The 18,873-nt window shown below is 51.5% G+C and overlaps 7 protein-coding genes and 1 non-coding gene across 8 annotated transcripts; 5 read left to right on the top strand and 3 right to left on the bottom strand.

Moving 5' to 3' along the window:
• Positions 1-159: 159 nt before the first annotated feature.
• BU25DRAFT_t60 lies at positions 160-241 on the bottom strand. The gene has a single exon. It is a non-coding gene; the product is annotated as a tRNA-Trp (tRNA).
• Positions 242-618: 377 nt separating this feature from the next.
• Positions 619-2,406, top strand: BU25DRAFT_409801 (bleomycin hydrolase). The gene is made up of 3 exons (XM_033706139.1): positions 619-832; positions 885-976; positions 1,027-2,406. The coding sequence occupies exons 1-3, from the start codon at positions 697-699 to the stop codon at positions 2,335-2,337; spliced, it is 1,539 nt and encodes a 512-aa protein (XP_033562960.1). The 5' UTR covers positions 619-696; the 3' UTR covers positions 2,338-2,406.
• A 219-nt stretch (positions 2,407-2,625) lies between these two features.
• On the top strand, positions 2,626-4,114 carry BU25DRAFT_365684 (histidinol-phosphate aminotransferase). The gene is made up of 3 exons (XM_033703824.1): positions 2,626-2,784; positions 2,835-3,008; positions 3,058-4,114. Exons 1-3 carry the CDS (start codon positions 2,699-2,701, stop codon positions 4,103-4,105), a joined length of 1,308 nt encoding a protein of 435 aa, XP_033562961.1. The 5' UTR covers positions 2,626-2,698; the 3' UTR covers positions 4,106-4,114.
• Positions 4,115-7,763: 3,649 nt separating this feature from the next.
• On the top strand, positions 7,764-8,919 carry BU25DRAFT_390658 (60S ribosomal protein L15). Its single transcript, XM_033704579.1, has 6 exons — positions 7,764-7,784; positions 7,882-7,959; positions 8,012-8,020; positions 8,098-8,240; positions 8,296-8,309; positions 8,365-8,919. Exons 2-6 carry the CDS (start codon positions 7,882-7,884, stop codon positions 8,730-8,732), a joined length of 612 nt encoding a protein of 203 aa, XP_033562962.1. The 5' UTR covers positions 7,764-7,784; the 3' UTR covers positions 8,733-8,919.
• On the bottom strand, positions 8,920-10,547 carry BU25DRAFT_365689 (thiolase). The gene is made up of 2 exons (XM_033703825.1): positions 10,280-10,547; positions 8,920-10,228 (listed from the first exon to the last, which is right to left on the bottom strand). Exons 1-2 carry the CDS (start codon positions 10,433-10,435, stop codon positions 9,080-9,082), a joined length of 1,305 nt encoding a protein of 434 aa, XP_033562963.1. The 5' UTR covers positions 10,436-10,547; the 3' UTR covers positions 8,920-9,079.
• A 1,194-nt stretch (positions 10,548-11,741) lies between these two features.
• Positions 11,742-12,197, top strand: BU25DRAFT_430595 (uncharacterized protein; the record flags this gene model as incomplete). Its single annotated transcript, XM_033708612.1, has 1 exon — positions 11,742-12,197. The coding sequence occupies one exon, from the start codon at positions 11,742-11,744 to the stop codon at positions 12,195-12,197; it is 456 nt and encodes a 151-aa protein (XP_033562964.1).
• Positions 12,198-12,352: 155 nt separating this feature from the next.
• Positions 12,353-13,583, bottom strand: BU25DRAFT_409806 (uncharacterized protein). The gene has a single exon (XM_033706140.1). It carries the CDS (start codon positions 13,344-13,346, stop codon positions 12,519-12,521), a length of 828 nt encoding a protein of 275 aa, XP_033562965.1. The 5' UTR covers positions 13,347-13,583; the 3' UTR covers positions 12,353-12,518.
• Positions 13,584-13,703: 120 nt separating this feature from the next.
• BU25DRAFT_490397 (uncharacterized protein) lies at positions 13,704-15,586 on the top strand. The gene is made up of 2 exons (XM_033711492.1): positions 13,704-13,952; positions 15,112-15,586. Exons 1-2 carry the CDS (start codon positions 13,776-13,778, stop codon positions 15,343-15,345), a joined length of 411 nt encoding a protein of 136 aa, XP_033562966.1. The 5' UTR covers positions 13,704-13,775; the 3' UTR covers positions 15,346-15,586.
• Positions 15,587-18,873: the final 3,287 nt, after the last annotated feature.

An 18,873-nucleotide genomic window follows, 5' to 3' on the forward strand; every position in this document is an offset into this window, starting at 1 on the left:
GAGTGGGAAGTCAAAAAGCACGATCAGCGGATGCCTGAGTGGCTGAAACACGTCGGTCAGCAAGGAGCAAAAAAGCGGGCCGTTGCCGGTCTTGTTAAAAAGACCATTGCGCACGGCTCTCACAGTAGGGTAAAAAAGGCAAAAAAGGACAAAAGGGAATGACCCGAAGGCGATTTGAACGCCTAACCTTCAGGAGACACCTTAACTGGAATCTGACGCGCTACCATTGCGCCATCGGGCCGGTAAAACCGTGTCATTCGAATCGATAAAACTTCAAATGAATTAAAATAATATATTCTGAGAAATGCAAGCTTTCCGATCAAGTCGCGATCGCCCATCCTCTCTGTGGAGTAGCGGAGTGGGTCAAATTCCTACTTAGCTCTTGTTGATACCTTGCAACCAGCAGACGCTCTTGAATCGTCACATTTGTACAATACACAGATTCTATCCTCGAATGCATGCCTCTCAGATCTTTGCAGATGAACATGCTGTTGCGGCCTCTGACCGACAGCTTGAGGAAGGTGCGCCCCAGCCATCTGATGCATCACATGCGGGGGTCCTGCCACGCGCCATAGCTCCCCGCGATAGCGATAGGCAGGTGGCCATCATGGTATTTCCCCACCCTCATGCTTATCGTTCATGATAGAAGCTCTTCTATTCCTGAGCTCCTGTGTTCTCATCAACATAGTTCACATTATGGGTGCCAACCAGTCCAGACCGTCCGATCCTGCTGTCAACGAGAAGCTGCGAGAGCGGCTCCAGGCCCTTCATATGAACGAGGAGCGAGCTACGAGCGAGAAGGATGGATTCGTACATATCGCTGGCGATGCTCGTACGTCCCTGAGCAACTACACTATCTATGTGAGGCTCTGACTCTGTTGCAGCACCTAAATACACACCACTTTCAAGGCAGGTGAAGACTATCTCCACCAAATATGCGGAGGAGTGGGAGAGGAAGATCATGGAGGACCCCAAGGTGCGACGGACTACCCTTTGAAACATCAATGTGGCTGATAGCGACTACAGAACCGCCTTGCTCTTCTAGCTCTGAGCTCGAACCCAGCCACAGCCGTTCTGTCCTCGCGCGCTGCTACCATTTCAGATACCCACCAGTTCAACATCAAGATTCCCACCGAAGGCTCACCCATCACGAACCAAGCCTCGTCAGGACGATGCTGGCTTTTCGCCTCTACGAACATCTTCCGCATCGCCATCATGAAGAAGTACAAACTCGACAGCTTCCAGCTCTCGCAGGCATACCTCTTCTTCTGGGACAAGATGGAGAAGGCGAACTACTTCCTCGAGAACATCCTGGAAACTACATCTGAGAGCATCGACAGCCGTCTGGTACAGGCCTTGTTGGAAAGCCCAGTAGGAGATGGTGGACAATGGGACATGGTAGCCAACTTGGTGGAGAAGTACGGACTGGTTCCCCACACACTCTATCCAGACTCGTTCAACGCCAGCAACTCAAGGGTGATGGACGCTCTTATCACCACAAAGCTGCGGGAGGATGCCGTTCGACTGCGCTCCATCGCGTCCAGCAACGTCTCGCCCGATGCCATCAAGGTCAACATTGCAGCCGAGAAGGCCACTATGATGCGCGAGATCCACCTCATCCTCACACTGATGCTCGGCCCGCCGCCTGTGCCCGAGAAGCCATTCACATGGGAGTTCTACGACCGCGACGGCAACTTTCAGACCGTGAAGACACGACCAACAGCCTTCGCAAAGGAGCTCTCGGACAGCAGGACCGTACGCGCACTCTCAGGCACGGATGTCCACCAACTCTTCTCCCTCATTAACGACCCGCGCAACCCCTACAACCGCCTCCTAAGCGTAAACCGCCTCGGCAATGTCTGGGAAGGCCGACCAGTGACATACGTCAACACAGACATGAAGACCATCAAAGACGCCTGCATCGCCATGCTCAAGCGCGGCATGCCCGTCTTCTTCGGCTCAGACGTTCGTAAGTACTCTGACTCAACCAACGGTATCATGGATACAGACCTCTTCGAGTACGAACTCGGCTTCAACATCAAGCTTGGCATGTCGAAAGCCGAGCGCCTGCAGACCAGCGAGAGCCAGATGACGCACGCCATGGTGTTGACGGCTGTGCATGTTGTGAACGGCAAGCCGGTGAGGTGGAGGGTGGAGAACTCATGGAGTGATAGAGTGGGCGAGAAGGGGTATTTCGTTATGAGTGATAAGTGGATGGATGAATTTGTGTATCAGGCGGTTGTGGATCCAAGTGTGGTGAGCTCAACGGTCAGGAAGGTGTTGGAGCAGAAGCCAAAGATGCTCGAGCTCTGGGATCCTATGGGTGCTCTGGCTTGAGGGGCTGCTTATTCGTGTTTCTGAGCGTAGCGCTTTCGTTCATCGAATTGATGTTGCATCCTGCCTTCCTCCTCTTGTTCGCTCCTGCCCCTGCGTGTCGGCCTCACCTGAACACGTCGTCACGTCGACACCACTATTCATCTGCGACATCGTCATCGAACAACATGCCTCTTTTAGCTAGTGCACTATCATCCGGCGATACTGCCGTGTCGTTGATCTTCGTAGAGTCATCGCGGTGATAAAAGATGCTAGAGTCGCGATGACTCCCGACATCGCCGCAGCCCCGCGGTACTCATTCAAAAAGTCCGCGCCCGCACCCTCCACGACATCATAACGCGTCCAGCCTCCCACACCACTCGCAATGGTTCCCAAGAACACGGCATTCGATCTGCAGACATGTGCACGACCCAACATCCTTGCATTGGAGCCGTATCGCTGTGCGCGCGAGTAGGTGAAGCGCAATAAGTCACGCTTTGAAGAGAAGCTTACGATGCCAGTGATTACAAGGATGACGGCACCAACATCCTGCTCGACGCAAACGAGAACGCATACGGCCCCGGCCTGGCGCTGAACGGAGAGGGAAAGCTGCCTGGCGCAAATGTCAACGGCACATCAGACTCATCAGCGTCAATTGATGTAGATCTACTCGGCCTTAATCGCTACCCCGACCCGTATGCACTCCTACCATCACGCCCAAGTACCTGCTCACCATGCATATAGCCACCAAGCAGACCTCAAGCAGCTTCTCTGCAACCTCCGCAACACGCACACCCACACATCGAAGACCATCGGCCCCGAGCACCTCTTCGTAGGCGTTGGGTCTGACGAAGCCATCGACGCCCTCATCCGCGCCTTCTGTGCCCCAGGCAAAGAGAAGATCCTGACATGTCCACCTACATACGGCATGTATAGCGTCTCAGCGCAAGTCAATGACGTCTCGCTCGTCAAAGTCCCACTACAGCTCCCCGCCTTCAACCTCGACGTCCCCGCCATCCAGAAAGCGCTCGCTTCCGACCCCAGCATAAAGCTCGCATACCTCTGCTCGCCCGGCAACCCAACAGGGAAACTGCTGAAGAAGGAGGACGTACAAGCCATACTGGAGACAAACTGGAACGGCGTGATAGTTCTGGACGAGGCGTACATCGACTTTGCGCCCGAAGGCTCGTCAATGGCAGAATGGGTCGCCGAATGGCCGAACCTGGTCGTCATGCAGACATTGTCTAAGGCATTTGGCCTCGCTGGAATCAGACTCGGCGCCGCCTTCGCAGACCCTGCGATCGCACAGATACTGAACAACATGAAGGCGCCATACAACATCTCGAACCCCACATCCCAGCTTGCGCAAGCCGCGCTAAGCTCGAAGCACCTCAGCACAATGAACAGAAATAAGGACTTGATTGTTAAGCAGAGGGCGAGGCTAATTAAGGAGTTGCCGAAGGTTCCGGGTGTGGGGCAGTTGCACGGTGGGACGGAGAGCAATTTCTTGCTCTACCAAATGCTGGATGAGCCGAGTGGAAAGCCTTCCAACGAAGTCGCATTAGCAGTGTACCAAGGGCTGGCGGAAGAGAAGGGTGTTGTTGTTAGGTTTCGAGGAAAGGAGTATGGGTGTGAGGGCTGCCTCAGGATCACAGTAGGCACAGAAGACGAATGCACACGCTTCCTGCAGGAGATACGGAGCGTGTTGGAAAGCGTGTACAAGAAGAAGAAGAGTTTAAGTAGCAGCGAAGAAGAGCAGAAAGAGCAAGAAGCTAGCGCTGTCGTTGCATAGGCTCAGAACCAGGAATATAAAGCAAGAAATAGATAAGCATGTATCAACGCAGATCAGACAAATCGCCCGTCCAAACTGTTCTCCGCACAGCAACATAGGATGTAAGCCACTAGATTTTAGGTCATGGAACCCAGCGGCGGCGATTTTCAGACCGCTGACGACAAGAGCAAAGCGAGGACGCGGACATCACACCATTCGCAGAAGGATTATGGCGAGCACATGAAGGTTATCCTCTCGGCTTTCAGGCACACATCTTTCCACGGTCATGGATCATAGTACTCTTCATTTTTGGACAGTCTCGACATCTGTCCTCACTTTGACCGTTTGGATATGGTCTTTCGAAACTTCTTTCGATGCTTGGAAGATGGAGGCCTGGTGTCGCTGAGACTTACGAGGTTGTATACCCTTGACAACCTCCAGCTTGCGCCCATGTTCTTGACCACAAGGATTTGAACGCACAGACTGGCGGAGACATTTCTGGAGTAACTTGGTTTTTGGTGATGCATATGGAAGCTGCAGTTGCCTTTGCGGCCCTTTTCGTGGCAGAAAAACATGAGGCATAGCAGTAGACAATCTTAACTCAGGTAGTTTTTTTGAACTACGCATCACAACAGCAAGTTACGGAGGCTCACGGCGTATTTTCGCAGCTCACCTCTGGTTCTGCACATGCCTTGTCCCATCTTGGTTTTCGAACAGACTCTCACAACCGAATCATAACTCGTGTTCGTCTTCACTTTTGACAGCATCTCCATGTGTACTGCTGTTTCGCCTTGTTGCGACTGTCGTTTCAATACTTTTCCAATGGCTTGGGTTGTGAAAGGAGTTGACTATGATTGGAAGAGTTTATATAGCATTGATGATCTTCTGTCTGGCTCCATGGAACTCGAACGCGAACGTTTTGGGCCGCAAACGGCAAGGACATGGTAACATAGACGGCATAGTTTTGGTGGTGCACGTGGTCAGTCACTCATATCTCCGAGTGTTCCAGCATGAAGACGAAGGGGGTAAGAGCAGACACTCGTCCTTGTCCTCAGCTTTTGGAATGCATGTGTTCGGCAGAGAGAGTTTGTTGCGGTATCGGATGGTCCGTACAGTGTCTATCTATACCCCTGATCAGCCACCCTGGACTAGTGTGTTACAGGTCAGGTATATAGTCGTCTCCTCATAGCTAGACAGCAATACAGCGCAGTATTCCATCGACCCGATAGTCCTATGTTATCGTTTACCGTAGCTATCAGTATTCTACAGCGGTCCGCACCGCTACAGAGTTTCAGGAGGGACTTCCTCGCGAACATGCGCTCACCAGTCGCCCTTTTTAGACACCGTGTCCACATCCATCATCATGAAATACGGGGTTGGTCTTGCTTCTTAAATCTCCTTTTGAGTGCTTATTGTGAAGAGGAGTATGAACAAGTACTGTCTGAGGTCATCAATGGGAGAATATATTTATGCATCCACCAAAGCTCTTTGCAAAACATGGTTGCGGGCCTCTTCGGTTTTGAGAACAAGACAGCGAGAACATTTCAAAAACGGCATTTTGCTTGTTGGCCCATGGGAAACTGAGTCTCTTCTTTTGACACATACTCGTTCCTCCAGAATTGTGAAACATTTGCGGAAGGACTTCCCAGAGGATATTGAGAAGATTATGGACTCCTAGTAGATCGAAAAACGTAGCCGGGATTTCTCTCGATTAAGGAGAGGTGTGCAAAAAGTCATGAGGCTGTGTTCCGGAGTTTTCGACATACATGTGTCCATCGTTAATTGGGTTGTTGCACAAATCTGAAACAGACATGCTTTCATCCGTTTTCGCATTTCGGGAGATGCCGAAAAATGTGAATGGTGAGGGTAAGGCGCAAAGGAAATCATAGTGAGTCTCGCACGGGACTTTCTAGACACATATGCTCGACCGCAGATGGTTTTGGTATAGGTCCGAGACAGACATAGAACGTGTTATCTGGAGATCCAACAGAGCTGCCACATCCCTGTCGTGTTCAAGGATTTTCAAGTCGGTATGGCACAAACGTGAATTTCTTTTGGAAATTTAGCAAAGTATCTGGAAAATCGGGAGGCAGCTGTGGTCACTGAGTGGGTTTTATAGCCCAGCAGCATAACTAACCAGAAGACGACATCTACAACCTCAGTGGACAAGGCATGGGATCGTGTCGTGTGGTTTTTCCAGAAGTCTCACATAGCAACTTCTAGAGCGCAGGGCCCCAAGAGAAGACATAAAATGGTCGTAAAAAGGATTTTAGACTTCCATGCGTACTCTGACCATGGGCTTTCAGGGACATAACGTGGTTTTCTACGTGTTTGAAGACCTCCACATGCGACGCCATGCATACACATTCTGGTGCCCATGACCATGTGAGATACGGCTTTTGAACTTTTGGCAGCCCTGAAGACCTTTTGTGAGTAAAAAGGGCGCTGAAGTGAATCGAGGGCGGTTTATAGGTTGACCAGGAGGCTTCCAGAGCTATTCTTCTGCCCGTTGGTAATCTTAGTGACTCGACAGCCAGAACATGGTGGCTTAGTGACTGGGATTGAGTTACATGCTCTATTTCCTTGGTCGTCTCCGAGATATCAAGCTGTTCATCTTGGCTTTGGTATTCCTGAGTAACTTTTAGATGGAACGGAAATTTTGTGCAAAGAAAGAAGGCAGGCGGCAACATTCGTGAAATGCAACATCATTTCGAAGCAGATCACCGTTTCGGTCTCGTTGAACACCGTCAGGAAAAAACAACTTGTTTCACACATAACCCTTGCTTTGTGTGCATTGCAAACAGTGAAGCAAAAGTGATGATTCATGAGAGGGTGGTGGACACAAAAACCAAGAAATTGCTTTTGGATGTCAACACGATGGCAGAGAATGAAGGATGAGGTACCCGGGAACCCGAAAAGAGGATGCTTTAGAGGTACGCCTGGAAGTCGACAATGTATAATTGGCATGGGCCGGCTTTGGCCCCGTCGGCCAAGTCGTGCAGCGCATTGCATTCGGCTTCGAACTTTGACCAGTGGAAAATCCTCTTTTCCGAACACTCAAAATTCGAGCTTAGATAGGAATTTGAAACTCTCGATACATGTTTGAGTCTCCATACCTGGGTATTTGCAAGGTATGTGGAGCCGAGAATAGGTCGTCCGGACGAGCTTTCGTAGGAGAAAGACATATAGTTTGCACACTGCACTTTTCGCGGTTTCCCGTTGCACTCAACGGGAGTGCTGCTTCTAGGAACATGCACATACTCTAGTCTTCTTGCCCATCCCCATCATGTTTTCGATTCGGATTTGAGTGGAGGAGGACTGACAGGAAGTTTTGAATAGGCGAGGCGAAATTTATAACATCCGCAGATGCTGAGATCGAAGGATTGGGACGATGAAGGAGTCAGAAAGGTCACTCAACGCCAACAACAGAACGCAGCGAGAGAATGCATCCACGTTTCGACTAGCTGCAAGACATTTTTGATGATTTCTGACCCGCGAAGTTGCTCGTGATGTTGGTGTTCTTCCTTAGCGCGGTCAGCTCTTGCCTGTGAGTGGGTCGCTGTTGCGCCAATTGCGCCAAGAGTGCTGGCTAGCGCCTTCCGCCCACCTCGCTTAGCACCTGCAATTTTGGATCTCGTCGAGATTTGCGCTTCGTCAACCTCCAACGTCAACGACCCTACTAACACCAGGACCAGACAAAGTGAGTCTCCCATACGAACGGATTGATCAATCGAGCGAACACCGCAACGCACCGAACGATCGAAACAACCGCACACGCAATACTAACAACTGCTCAGATGGGTGCCCTTAAGTATGTCGAGGAACTTCAGAAGAAGAAGCAGTCGGACATGATGCGCTTCTTGATGCGCGTTCGCGTACGTATACACGATTGAGACGATTGTGAGGACCTTGCTAACGTTGCGACAGTGCTGGGAGGTATGAATTCACATTTCCTGAGACATCGAGTCTCAATTGGTGTACTCGTTGAACATTAGCTGAGAGTGCATCGATAGCTTCGCCAACTGAAGGTCATCCACCGCGCCAGCCGTCCCTCGCGCCCCGACAAGGCCCGCCGTCTTGGGTACAAGGCCAAGCAGGGTTACGTTATCTACCGCTGCCGTGTTCGCCGCGGTGGCCGCAAGAGGCCCGCCCCCAAGTACGTACACACGTAGACAAAGACAGATATAGCAGTGCTAACAGTAGACTTCTAGGGGTGCCACCTACGGTATGCTTCGCTCGATCGATCGGATAACGCACACAGAAGACTAATATATGTACAGGCAAGCCCACCAACCAGGGTATCAACCAGCTCAAGTACCAGCGCTCCCTCAAGAGCACCGCTGAGGAGCGTGTCGGCCGCCGCTGCGCCAACTTGCGCGTTCTCAACTCGTACTGGATCAACCAGGACTCGACCTACAAGTACTACGAGGTCATCCTTGTCGACCCCCAGCACAAGGCCATCCGCCGCGATGCCCGCATCAACTGGATCGTCAACCCCGTCCACAAGCACCGCGAGTCTCGTGGTCTCACCGCCACCGGCAAGAAGAGCCGTGGTCTCGGCCGTGGCCACAAGTACAACAACACCACCGCTGGTCGCAGGAAGACTTGGAAGAGGCACAACACCCTCTCCCTCTGGCGCTACAGGTAAATGTAGCGCTGAGGGCGTTGCGTGGTGTCTGGGACGTCTGGTCGAATCTTTCAAGCTTATGGACTGGCGTGCATGGAAAAGGATACTCTGCGTTGTGTAGCCTTTTATTGGGCGCATGACGATGGTCGATCAGGACTGCTAAAATAAATTTCATGGATTCATGAATGGATGAATTGCATTATACCCCCTTTAACAAGCTGAGTCGCGTGAACCGATCCACCGTGATGCTGCACCCACACGGTCGAAGATAACCCTCGCATCCTTGGCCTCACATTATCTCACGCCGGGCGACACAGATTCGAAATGACTCCAGTCGTGGTATACATTTACATTCTGCCCTTACTCATCTACAACTGATCCGGGCTAACCCTCTGGACGATGATACCACTCGACGCACCGCCACCATTGCAGATCGCCGCAGCACCATACTGCCCAACCTCCAGCTGATGCAACAGCGTAACCAAGATCCTGCTACCTGAACTACCCAAGGCGTGACCCAGCGCGATAGCACCACCCCTAGGGTTCACATTGTCCTCCTTAAGACCAAGGATCTTAGCATTCGCCTTAATAACAGCAGCAAACGCCTCATTGAACTCCCAGATTGAAATGTTCTCTTTGCTCAGCCCAGACTGCTTCAGCAGCTTCTCAACAACAGAAGCTGGTGCGATGGGGAAGTCGATCGGGTCAACCGATGCATCACAGTAGGTCACGATCTTGGCCAGAACGCGGCTGTCCTTGCCGTACTGCTGCGCGATCTCCTTGCTTCCCAAGACGAGCGCAGAGGCGCCGTCACTGAGAGGAGAGCTGTTCGCCGCTGTGACCGAGGCGTCTGCGTCTTTAGAGAAGGCGGGTTTCAGTGTCGGAACCTTCTCGAGCTTGAGCTTGTTGTATTGCTCATCTTCTGAGATGACGATGTCGCCCTTTTTCGACTTGACTGTGACAGGTACAATCTCATCTTTGAACATACCGTCTTTGTAGGCTTGCTGGGCGCGCTTGTATGTCAGGATAGCGTAGTCATCCTGCTCTTTCCGTGAGATGTTGTGATCTTTGGCGGTCTTTTCGGCACAGTTGCCCATGTGGATTTGGTTGTAGACGTCCCAGAGGCCGTCCGCGATAAGTCCGTCTTGCATCTTCTGGTGGCCGAAGGCTGGCTGTTGGCTGGCGCGGCTCAGGTAGTATGGGACTCGGGTCATGTTCTCCATGCCACCAGCGACCTGGGCCTCAGCCTGTCCCAGCTCGATGGTCGAGGCGGCAATGTTGACGGCCTTCAATCCTGAAGCGCATACTTTGTTGATAGTTGTTGCTTCGACGCTGGTAGGCAGGCCGGCAAAGATGGCGGCTTGTCTTGCTGGCGCCTGTCCAACGCCTGCTGACAGCACATTGCCCATATATACGGCATCGATGGAGGAGATCGGGACTTTCGACTTCTCGAGGGCTGACTTGATCGCTGTGGCACCAAGCTGGGTCGCTGAGACGGTGGTGAAGTTGCCATTGAACTGGTCTATGGTAAGCAGGCTGGCACAGGAATGTGATGAGAGTGTTCGTACAACTGCAGTCGGTGTTCGACTGGCGCTTATGATGTATGCATCTCTGATTTCCTTCTTCTGTTGCGCTGAGGCACTGAATTGCCTCTGAATGCTGGCCAAGCGCTGCTGCGGCCGCGAGGCCATTCTCATGGATGTGCGGAGGGCGGATGATGACATAGTTTCCAGCAAGGAGGGGTTTCACTATGACAGTGGGAGTATTGCAGAGAAAGTTGGCTCTTGCGAGCCGAATAACGACTGTCACATGGCGGCAAGCTTCCGCAATTTAATGCGGAGCACAGGAGCTTGACGTCGCGGAACGTGGGGAAGAGAGCCGAGGTTTGGAGGCGGCCGCGGCCTTAAGCCGACGTGCCTTCCTTTCCGCTTGAGCCGACTTAGTCGTCCCAACGACGTGTCGCGACTTCCTCCACCTGCAACCGCGATGTCAATGCCTCTAAAAACTTCGATGTGTTGACGCATCACGCGCGAACAGCGCCTTGTTTGGCGAGCACGCGTCTGACCATGGTCTTTACTCCTACCACTGACCCATTACGGTGAACGTACCCCTCACTCCAGCAGCAAGGGACGTCACGTTCCCTCCGCCTCTCATGAGCGTGCGAGATGCCGGCGGCCACGCAGCCTAGGCCACCTGTCATTGAGACTTCCTGCAACGTACTCTCGAGGTCGCCGAGCACGAAGAAGAATCTCAATGCTACACGCTGGTGGACCTGCCCCCTTGTGGTAGCCCTGTGATCATTGATGCTGCAACGAGCCGAACACAATCACCTCTTTTTGACAGTTGACAGGTTTATTGCAGGAATGTTTGTACCATGCTTTGCGAATTCTCTCTTTCACAGCAACATTAGCACGTAAGATCTAGCAACATTGCTGACCGGTCTTCTGACCTCACCTGATCCACCATCTGCGATTTCCTTGTTCATTGTCTCTACATCTGACATCCTAAACCTGGAGAGTTCAGGTCATTCGCCACTTGTGTTTCTCAAACAGTTACCTTGACGGGTATGACCATCGACTCGTACCTGCATTTGTACCTGCATCGGGCCTTTGGTACCACATCATCATCATATTGGACGTTTTTGTACCACACCAGATAGTCGCAGCTCAATCCTGCCTTGCCCATCTCTTGGCTCTCATCACATCTCGCAAGTCGGTCCTCGCCTTCCCAGCAGAATGATCGTAGCCGGACAGTACGGCACCATGGTCACAGGTTTGTGATAGAAAGTTGCGGCACCTTACATGAGGCGGTGCCAGCGTACAAGAGCATTGCCAAAGAGCTATCAGCTTCGAGATGTGACCATATCACGAAGATCAGCAAGTGTTGAGTGCTAAGGAAGGCGTTTTCTGACAGGTATAAGAGAAGGATCGCTGCACTGCTCTCAAAATGCAAGCATCGACTTCCAACACACTTTCCAACCACACCAGACTCCAAGACAAGCAGTTTTTCTCATCGATATATTCATACAATATGCGTTTCTTCACCGTACTCAGCAGCCTCGCTCTCGCGGCCACTACCTTCGCCGCCCCTTCCATCGTCGTCCACAACAACTGCGACTTCGACATCTTCGTCACCTCAGTCGGTCAAACAACTGGCAACACAAACACAGTACAACCCGACACTCTCTGGACCGAAGAGGAGTACTTCCAGGGCATCGGCACTGCGATCAAGATCGGCCGAACCGCCGCTGCTCTCTGGACTGCCAAGCCTACGCTGCACTTCAGCTACACCTACAATAAGGGTCAGAGCATCTACTACGACCTTAGCACTGCCTTTGGCTTCGACTTCTGGGGCGAGAAGATCACCGTCAAGGGTGATAAGGATAAGGATGTTCCTTCTATTGAGTGGGATGGTGCACCGGAGCCGAATCACACCTTGTCCTACTCTGGCGAGACTGGTCTGACGCTCGAGGTTTGCGCTGCATAGAGCGAACCGGAAGATGAGAGCGAACAAGTAGATCTGTGGAAGAGCAGAGCGGATCAGGGCAGGATAGCGCGACTCTGTAGCGTGATGCGAGTTTGTAGTTGCTCATATGGACAGTGGATAGTGTGTTCTTATTGTAATCAAGTGTTCTCATATCCCAGCAACGTCATTGCGCGGCTTGGTATGTGACAGAAATTAAAGTGATCAACATCATGACTGTATGTGCTGTGCTATGCTACGCTAAATACCCAAACGCCGTAAATGCTGTTCAATGCTGCGTGTCGGCCGTGTCTGTCATTCATCATGATCCGTGTAGCCTTCATTTCAATACCTCAACCACATAAAATCCCTCTCGGCAAGAATCAAGTTATGCCCCTCTCCCCAAATGCGGTCCTCCGTCGCAAATCTCAAACACCCAATCTGAATCCTCGGAAACAGCTCCTCACATTTCCTCGCCTCAAACGCCTGGAAGCCCTTACTCGTCGCCTGCAGCGTATTCCGCATCGTCGTCCACAACTTAGTAACCTCGTGCTTGTCCACCGGAATCCTGCGCGAGCAGCCGTGTGGATTATGGTGAGAACCTCCGGACAATGTCAAGCGCGTCGGCGTGCGCAAATTCAAGGTCATGGACTCTGTGTATAGGATGGAAGTAGACGGGTTGCCAGAGAGGAGCAGGTTGAACAGGGATTTGAGAAGGATGGCTATGTAGTCGAACAATTGCACCGCGAAGGACTCGGGCAGGTCTTCGATCAGGTGCGCTAGTTCGTGGTCGTGGGGAATATACTCAGATGTGCCGAGGGGTTCTTGGATGCGCAGGTCCACGTTGATGAGAAGGTGGTTGATTATTGGTGAGAGGGCCGCGAAGCGCTTCCATGTCAGTGAAAAATACGGGCGACCGTGGGAAAAGGTAATGTCCAGTTCGTAATTCAGTTGCTTCGAGGCGGCGAGATGTTGGATTGCGGTCTTGAATTCCTGGTATGTTTGATGGCAGACGAGGAGAAGGCCGCGGTAGGACTTCATGGGTAAATCGCGCTTGACGTAGGCTTCAGAGACAACCATCACCCCGCGGAATGATGGGGCAAGGTCTTCATGGAGGAGCAGGTCGTACACATGGTTTCTGAGTTCGAGAGGTAAGCCCAGGAAGCCAGTCATGGTGTTCCAAAGATATCTAATGTATTGATAAGGGCCCTGGCGCTTTTCAGGGTCTGCAGAATCTGGTGCGGGGATCAGGGTACGAAGCTAAGCGGTTGAGGAAGCCCGTGGTTCCATGGGCCCGTAGGACGTGTGCGCAACGAGAGATTCTGTGGTAAGATGTCCATGGAAGGTCTTTGGGGTGATGTTGTTGATGTGAGGGTTGCTTGTTTGTCGAGCAGGCTGAAGGTTGAGCTGTGTGAGACGGGTGGGGCCGGGAGTGAGGCTGGACTGCCAATTTCGCCCAATCACCAGAACCATCACGTGGGATGGACTGCGAACCGTCAAGCGGCAAGTGACAGACTCCTCCGCAATCATCATCGATGGTCGCTCTACCACTCATCGCCGCGCTCGACGTGTGTCACTCAGCAGATTGCTGCTGTCGCGATCATGGATGACTACGAGCTGGAACGAATTGGCTCAGACAGCCCTGCACAAAGCGTACCAGCAGCACAGCGCATCTCACCTAGTCGACAAAGGTCCGATGGCAATATCAAAACGACTGCGAAGCGTTCGGAGGATACTCAGAAGACCGAGACGTCGGACGCAAATCTCATAAAATCTGACGTATGCATTCAATCTTTCAAAAGAGGAACTTGAACCCAACACCGAGCAGGTCGGCTGGCGCAGAATAGTGAGGAACTTCTCACCATCATGGTTCAGTGTCATGATGGGGACGGGCATAGTGAGCTTACTGTTCGTTGCGATACCTTTCAAGGCGCAATGGCTCTACTGGCTCGCTGTCATCTTCCTTGGACTCAACGCCATTCTATTTACGTGCGGCTTCTCCATCTCAGTTGTGCGGTATACGCTATACTCTGAGATATGGACTGTAATGCACACTTGAAAACAATGGAGTATACTTACAAATCTAAGTGTTTCGTCAACCAAATCCACAAATCAAACAAATCCAGTCCGCTCATACAAATTTGGGTGCAAATCAAGCATCTGAGTTGTCTTTAATTTGAAGATTTGAGGAATTTGATGTTGTTGTATAGCTGTAGATCTTGCAGATGTGAGGTTCTCGGAGTCGCTGTAAATCGACTATAGTTAGCTTTTCCCTAGTGTTGTAATTGGCTTAACTTACCAGTTGGGGGCTTCTCGCGTATCCCAAGCCATCCATTGTCGCGTAACCAGCCATCTCAACGTGCTGTTTCTGTTGTCAATTGCTATCGTCGCCTACAAAACGGCTTACTTCTAGTGTTGTAGCGGTTATTATTGTCAGCTTAACGCTTACTTTTCGCTGCCTTTGTTTACTGTTATGGGCTGAGTCCTGATATAAAGGAACTACGTACAAACAGTGGTCAGTAACGCACTAAGCGAAGCTTGGCGCAGACTGCCTTTCTTTGTATGAAGAGCGGGCAAACCTCTCTTCTCCATCTTTCTGCTTCTGTAGCATAGGACAAATGCATACTTGTTAGAAGGCCACTTTGACCCTTGACACTTACCTCGAGCCCTGCCAGCAGCCCTTGATGCCTGCCAAACGCGCTGTTGGTGGCGAGCCACGCGCTAAAGCAGCTGCTACTTATACGTCGCTGAATACTTACCCAGAAAGCTCGTGAGGGCGATGAGCTACCTGCTGGCACTGCCAGCCAGCCCATAGAGTTGCCCGAAACACAGTCGACTACGCTGCCACTTCCCCCATCGCCGCCATTAGAGCCTGCCGAGAAGCCATCCACCTGCCGAAGCCGCTGTAGAGGCAGCCGCTGACCTGCTCATTGGCCAGGTTATAGGGCCTGCTGGACAGCCATGGGACCTGCAGTTGCTGGAGTCGCAGGTTGTGGCAGCGCCAGCGCCAGCGTCGAAGGCAGCCATGGTGGCTACAACGGAGGAGGATTGCAAGGATAAGAAGCTGGACGCCTTCAATGAGCGCTTTGCTGATAACTTTGATGACATCAATTGGAGTAAACTGCGCCGTTATGGTAAGCCTAAACGCATTCTCATGGGCAAGAAGAGCTGAGTCTTTAACCACGGCTATCGCGTCGCGCTGCAGAGGGGTACTGAAGACGCAGAGAAGCCAGAGCGTACCATTTTTGTGTGCCGCTGGTGCCATCAAACCACCCTGACAGGCGTCATTGTCGAGGTGTCGACAGGCACGAGCTCGGCGGCAAAGCACTTGGGTATGGATAGGCGCGGCCATCGTATAAAGAAGCGGGAAGAAGCTGGTGACGCTGCCGGGTGGCCAATCGACAATAACTGACATGCTGAAGAAGGGTGTTGCAGTCAGGCAAGAGTTTACCAATGAGTTGGGTAACTTCAACGCACAAGGATTTCGGCTTGCTGCCGTGATGTGGCTCGTCAAAAACAACCACCCATTGCGCGAGTTTGAAAGCAAGAGCTTCCGCAAAATGCTGTGCTTCGCCAACCCAGTAGCTAAAGAAGCGCCGTGGACTAACCGCAAGAGTGTCTCTAGGTTTGTAATGAAACTGTATGAGCACCTAAAGCCGATTGTCAAAGCTAGGCTGCCTGTCGCAGTTAGCAAAATCCACATAAGCTTCGACGGATGGACCACCAAAGGCGTCGAATGTGGCTTCTTTGGTATTGTTGCGCACTACGCCAACTCTGATGGAAAGATTATAGACTTGCCTATAGCGCTCCCCCAGCTCGCAGGCGTCCACAGCGTCGAGGCGATTGGAGAGTGTGTCAACAAAGCGCTATTATCGTTTCGTATAACGCCGCAGAAGCTGGGTTACTTTGTGTTAGATAACGCAGCAAGTAACGATGTGGCTATTGAGTACTTAGCTCGTAGGTATGGCTTGATTGCTGCTTGGCACCGCCTTCGCTGCGGTCCCCATACTCTTAACTCTGTTGGCCAAACTGTGATGTTTGGCAAGGATAAAGATGCCTATGACAACAATCCGCGGCACAAGAAGGATGAGGAGAGAGTTATGGATGAATGGCGACGGCTAGGCCCTCTAGGCGTGTTCCTGGACATTATTGACTATATCAGCACGCCAAAGCAAAACTCCAGCTTCGCCCATTTCCAGCACCTCGCACATACTGAAGACCCTACCACAACAACGACCTGCTATTAGCTGTAGTTAAGGCCTGCGTTACCCGCTGGAATAGCTATTGCGCGGCTTTTGAGCGCGGCCTCATCCTCCAACAACCTATCGTTGCCTACTCAAATCACCACATCAAGAAGACAGCTGATTCCGACAAGACTGCGTACAAGAGCAATAATAAGCTGCCATCCGTGCCGGCATTGATGCGATCAGACGGTCTATCAGCTGTGGACCGGGCAGTGATAACTGAGTACGTGGATATTTTGCGGCCGCTGAAAGTAGCCACTGAGCGGCTAGAGGGGCATGGGAAGAAGCAGTATAAGCTCAATGGGCGCTTTAGTGCTATTTACGAGGTTATCCCCATGTTTGAGCAGCTAATCACCGCCTGCAAAGAGCGCTTAGTTATCTATGAAAGTGTTGACTTTGAGCAGCCTGACGCTCCGGAGGACCATATGGCTATCAACCTGTGTGCTGCCGTCGCTAAACTGAAGCTCTACTACACCAAATTGAACGACACCCCAGCTCATTACGCAGCAATCGTCCTCCATCCCCACTATTGCAACTACTGCAAAGTAGCTTGGCGCAGCGACCCAGCTCGATTGGCAGCTGCTGACGCTGCTTTGCAGCAACTCTAGCGCCTCTATAACCATCGCCCAGCGGCTCGCACGCTGCCAAAACCTACAACCTCACCTACCAACGCGATAGACGACGTCATCAACGCTATAATTGAGGCGGAGAGCGACGACAAGGAGGATTATACTGACGTGTATGAACGCTGCGTGCTGACGAGCCGCATTGGAGTCGCGAAGATTTTGATACCCAGGGTAATCCTGTGCGTTACTAGCTCAACTTACGCGGTAGGTACCCATTGTTAGCGCAGCTGGCGCTTGATATAATGACTATACCTGCCTCCAGCTGCGAGTGCGAGCGAATTTTTTAGCGAGCTTGGTGATCGCCTAAGTGTCGTCAAATTGGATCACAATTACTAGCTGCTCTGCAGTGTGCGGAGGTGGATAGGAGCAGGTTTGATGGATGCTGACGACGAGGTTGATGATGTAGCGGCGTGGGCCGTTGTAGTATATTGATAGCTACGGTGAACAATAACGTAGGACTGTCGGGTCGACGGAAATCATGGAATACTGCGCTGAGTTGCTATCTAGCTAGGAGAAGACGACGATATACCTGACCTGAAACATGCTAGTCCAGGATAGTCTGATGTGTGCAACCTCAGGCCTATCGACTGACTGATACTGTAACAGATGAAAGTACGTTGACTGACACCTCTATCGACAGATTGTATGGCGTATGCCAGTGGGAAGAGCCTACACAATAACTCTGGTGCAACAACAGGGATTTAGCATACAACAACAAATATATTTCCAACCCTATCAATCAAATCGAGTCTACAACACTATCAAATCTTCCAAATTTAGGCAAACGTCACCTATTGGTAAAAGACGGTGAATTGCAAAAGATGCTGACCCCCCGGTTTTTCCGAGTACGATCAGTCCCTACACAACATTGTTGTCTTTAGGGCTGATATTACTATTAATGTGATCGCAATAGCTTGCTGGATCTGATAGTTGGAGGCATGGTATGTTTGGATTTCAGTGTTGTGATAGGAGAGAGCAGGTAATGTGTAGTGGTGACAGCAAGATGGTAGAGGTGGTAGCAATGATGCTATGTATGATGACAGGTTTGGCGAGATTACAGGCTGTGAGTGGTGGTGAAGGTATGGGTCAGGGTCTAGCACCCACATATATACCCCTCCGGTGCCCCCGGTCATCTCTTACTCCCAAAAGTCCCACCTAGTGTATGCCTAGTGTATGTAGTAACCAGAAAAACAGGGGGTCAGGATCTTTTGCAAGTCATAATATAATCAACTCCGCGCATGGATTTGACTTGATTTGATTGATCTCTGGCGTGCTGTAATGATCGCCGACAATACCAACACACTCTTCCTTGGAACGATACCCATGGGCTTTGCAACTCTCATCTCCGCCTGGTGCACGTTGTACATTGCGGTCCGTGGAGCGGTGCAAGTCCCAGGACCTGGCTCGTTCGCGAATCAATCTGTCGATTTGATTGATTGTTGAAAACTCTGGTATACTCTTTCCTTCCTCTCAGATCCCTCGACATGGGCGGCTACGCCATTACATATCTCGGCAGCGTAGAGCGTCGTGTCTTCCGGCAGACTGGCGTATCTCCTCTACTAACCTGAGCCACGTGTTGATCTTAATAGGATCTGCACAGTATGCTCTCTGGGAGTGAAATTTCCTAATCCACTTTGACTGGAGTGTTGACTGGGTGTTGACAAAGCATGACACCCAGTTCTTGCTGACAGATGGTGGAGGTGGATCTTGGCCGCGGCCAGCAAGTAGAACATCTGCCATTTGTCATATATCAATAACCTGGGGGGGGGGGGGAAGCCGCGTTGATCAAGGTCTAGGATCCACTGGACAAGAGACTGCTCCTCAACAGGA

Source organism: Macroventuria anomochaeta, assembly GCF_010093625.1.
Source record: "Macroventuria anomochaeta strain CBS 525.71 unplaced genomic scaffold BU25scaffold_12, whole genome shotgun sequence".
Lineage (NCBI taxonomy): Eukaryota > Fungi > Ascomycota > Dothideomycetes > Pleosporales > Didymellaceae > Macroventuria > Macroventuria anomochaeta.

Excerpts from the sequence above, each read along its gene's own strand:
- BU25DRAFT_409801 (XM_033706139.1), top strand. The coding sequence starts at position 697 with ATGGGTGCCAACCAGTCCAGACCGTCCGATCCTGCTGTCAACGAGAAG. Across the intron at positions 833-884 it reads ACATATCGCTGGCGATGCTC|CACCTAAATACACACCACTT; the intron begins GTACGTCCCTGA and ends ACTCTGTTGCAG. Across the intron at positions 977-1,026 it reads AGATCATGGAGGACCCCAAG|AACCGCCTTGCTCTTCTAGC; the intron begins GTGCGACGGACT and ends TAGCGACTACAG.
- BU25DRAFT_365684 (XM_033703824.1), top strand. The coding sequence starts at position 2,699 with ATGGTTCCCAAGAACACGGCATTCGATCTGCAGACATGTGCACGACCC. Across the intron at positions 2,785-2,834 it reads CCGTATCGCTGTGCGCGCGA|TGATTACAAGGATGACGGCA; the intron begins GTAGGTGAAGCG and ends TTACGATGCCAG. Across the intron at positions 3,009-3,057 it reads CTTAATCGCTACCCCGACCC|CCACCAAGCAGACCTCAAGC; the intron begins GTATGCACTCCT and ends CCATGCATATAG.
- BU25DRAFT_390658 (XM_033704579.1), top strand. The coding sequence starts at position 7,882 with ATGGGTGCCCTTAAGTATGTCGAGGAACTTCAGAAGAAGAAGCAGTCG.
- BU25DRAFT_365689 (XM_033703825.1), bottom strand. The coding sequence starts at position 10,435 with ATGTCATCATCCGCCCTCCGCACATCCATGAGAATGGCCTCGCGGCCG. Across the intron at positions 10,229-10,279 it reads GTCGAACACCGACTGCAGTT|TTCAATGGCAACTTCACCAC; the intron begins GTACGAACACTC and ends ACCATAGACCAG.
- BU25DRAFT_409806 (XM_033706140.1), bottom strand. The coding sequence starts at position 13,346 with ATGACTGGCTTCCTGGGCTTACCTCTCGAACTCAGAAACCATGTGTAC.
- BU25DRAFT_490397 (XM_033711492.1), top strand. The coding sequence starts at position 13,776 with ATGGATGACTACGAGCTGGAACGAATTGGCTCAGACAGCCCTGCACAA. Across the intron at positions 13,953-15,111 it reads CAAATCTCATAAAATCTGAC|GTTATAGGGCCTGCTGGACA; the intron begins GTATGCATTCAA and ends CTCATTGGCCAG.